This window comes from Temnothorax curvispinosus, unplaced genomic scaffold, assembly GCF_003070985.1.
Source record: "Temnothorax curvispinosus isolate PA1 unplaced genomic scaffold, ASM307098v1 QBEX01017991.1, whole genome shotgun sequence".
Taxonomy (NCBI): domain Eukaryota; kingdom Metazoa; phylum Arthropoda; class Insecta; order Hymenoptera; family Formicidae; genus Temnothorax; species Temnothorax curvispinosus.
This window is the reverse complement of record NW_020227771.1, coordinates 270,689-273,484: the sequence shown is the minus strand read 5'-3', so window position 1 is coordinate 273,484 and position 2,796 is coordinate 270,689. Positions and strand designations below refer to the sequence as shown.

The following is a 2,796-nucleotide window of genomic DNA, read 5'->3' as shown; positions in this document are numbered from 1 at the left end:
ATATATATATATATATATATATATATATATATATATATATATATATAAAATATATATATTTCAAGGTTATATAAATTATATACTGCAAGTATATAAATTACGTATTGGAAAAGCTATAAAATAGTTAAAAGATAAACCTGCAAACGCAAGTGACTTGCTGTTCGTCATGTGATCAAAATCGGATACGTTGACAAGAATTCTCAACGTGCTGAGATACGGATTTGGTGCCGTCTCGAAGTAATCCGTCAATGTCTTACTGACACCGTCGCATTTTTTCCCTGCGATTGATACGAATATGCACGTTTAATGCTAGGCGATAAAGATGATGAAAACGTACGGGGGGAAAAAATTGAATCAAATGCTTACACAGCGCCCACATTCGATGCAGGGTATCGAGCCACATCTTCGTGGCCTCGTCTATGGAAGAGAAAAACAACAAATCCATATCGGCGTCTTGACGGCGGCTCATCACTTTGGGAATTCTCGGTTTTCTCAGTGAGTTTGAATTTTGTCGGCCAATACGTGCGCTGTCAAGAATATCGCGGATTCGGATAGTCTCACTTTAGAAATACTTGAAAAAAATCGACGACGACCGAGAGAACGATGGAAGAACACGGATACCCGCGATGAAACAACAGAATGACAAAGGGTGGTAGGTGGTATTCATTTGACGCCACGTCACATATCGACGAGAAAAAAACGTTGAGGAAAACGTTGATCGGGACTTCACCGACCCATCCCGTGCTCGTGCCTGTCGTATCCTCTGAAGTTTGCGCCACTTTATGCGCCGAGAAAGGCATGAATTACACGGTAACAATAGATCGCGGAATACGGAGCCACGGAGGTACGGAAGAGGAGCGCTCCGTTTTTTTACCCATGTTTGCTGTTACTAAGTTTACGCGAGCGTTAACTTCTGTAGTAACTTACGATAATTCCTTCGCGTAAACGGGTAAATTATCATAAGTTACTACAGAAGTAACGCTCGCGTAAACGTAGTATTTTAGAGCTCTAGTATTTGGCTGCATTCCGATATTTACTTGTCAGCCACTGTCAGTACTGAAAATGGTAAAACTGAAGGAGAGCTCCCTCCTCACCGATTTCGATGAAATTAGGCTTAATCGATTCGTTTTTGCACAAAACGAACGAATCTGGCAGAAAAAAGCCCCGCTCGGCCCCGCGACACGAGATATTAACTGTTAAAGTTGACGACTATCAGGTTATGAGACCTGTCATACCGACGCAATGGGTGCGTTCAGCCGATACTCCGCTAGCCTAGCGCACGTAAGCAGCGAGCGCTTTGCTACCATTTGCTACGGAAAAATTTGGCTGGACAGAAGCGAGCGCTTGTTTCCTCTCTTTTTAATCCATTGGGTCAAAGGAGAGGAAACGAGCGAAAACGAGCGAAAACGAGCGACTGCTCACGATTGCTAGGCTAGCGGAGTATCGGCTGAACGCACCCAATGTAGCGACTGGTAGCGACCACGAACATGCCCTGCGGCCACATGCGCATGCTCCGTAGCCGCACGCGCATGCAAAAGAAGGTCACGTGACAACTGTCTGTTTGGTAAGTACATATTTATGTGTACTTTTCACATACCAACTATTCTCTGCTTTAACAAATTATTTATGTTTTGTTAACTTAAACGCTTAATAACTGTAACAGAAATGATAAATAATGTTTATCCCTCAAATTACCGAGCTAACGTCACGGAGTCATGCGACCAATGGCGTGAGAGTACGGTTTTTTCTATTTCTTAGGAAAACGGTTGACCACCAAACGTTTTAATGACAATATTCGTGACCACCAAACGATTCCGCGTCGATTGAGCCTTATCAAAGTCAATTTGGGTGCCAAATACAATTTTTCTGACTAATAGCACAGAGTCATACGACCAATGGCGTGAGCATACGGTTTTTCCTTTTTTCTGGGAAAACGGTTGACCACCAAACGTTTTACTGATTATATTCGTGACCACCAAACGATTCCGCGTCGATTGAGCCGTATGGAATCAATTTGATTGATAAATAATGTTTATCCATCAAATTACCGAGCTAACAACGTCACGGAGTCATATGACCAATGGCGTGAGAGTACGGTTTTATCTATTTCTTAGGAAAACGATTGACCACCAAACGTTTTAATGACGATATTCGTGACCACCAAACGATTCCGCGTCGATTGAGCCGAATGAAAGTCAATTTGATTGATAAATAATGTTTATCCATCAAATTACCGAGCAACGTCACGAAGTCATACGACCAATGGCGTGAGAGTACGGTTTTTTTTATTTCTTAGAAAAACGATTGACCACCAAACGTTTTAATGACGATATTCGTGACCACCAAACGATTCCGCGTCGATTGAGCCGTATGAAAGTCAATTTGATTGATAAATAATGTTTATCCATCAAATTACCGAGCTAACGTCACGGAATCATGCGACCAATGGCGTGAGAGTACGGTTTTTTTTATTTCTTAGGAAAACGGTTGACCACAAAACGTTTTAATGACAATATTCGTGACCACCAAACGATTCCGCGTCGATTGAGCCCTATCAAAGTCAATTTGGGTGCCAAATACAATTTTTCTGACTAATAGCACAGAGTCATACGACCAATGGCGTGAGCATACGGTTTTTTCTTTTTTCTGGGAAAACGGTTGACCACCAAACGTTTTACTGATTATATTCGTGACCACCAAACGATTCCGCGTCGATTAAGCCGTATGAAAGTCAATTTGATTGATAAATAATGTTTATCCATCAAATTACTGAGCTAACGTCACGAAATCATACGA

At 41.7% G+C, this 2,796-nt stretch overlaps 1 protein-coding gene across 1 annotated transcript in view; it reads right to left on the bottom strand.

Moving 5' to 3' along the window:
• LOC112468012 (exonuclease mut-7 homolog) overlaps positions 1–744 on the bottom strand; it is a 6,384-nt gene extending 5,640 nt beyond the window's left edge. The window contains exons 1-2 of the mRNA XM_025037000.1: positions 367–744; positions 138–278 (exon numbers count right to left, since the gene is read on the bottom strand). Coding sequence (XP_024892768.1) covers positions 138–278; positions 367–469 — 244 coding nt within the window. The 5' untranslated portion in view covers positions 470–744. The remainder of the gene's footprint in view (positions 1–137; positions 279–366) is intronic.
• Positions 745–2,796: the final 2,052 nt, after the last annotated feature.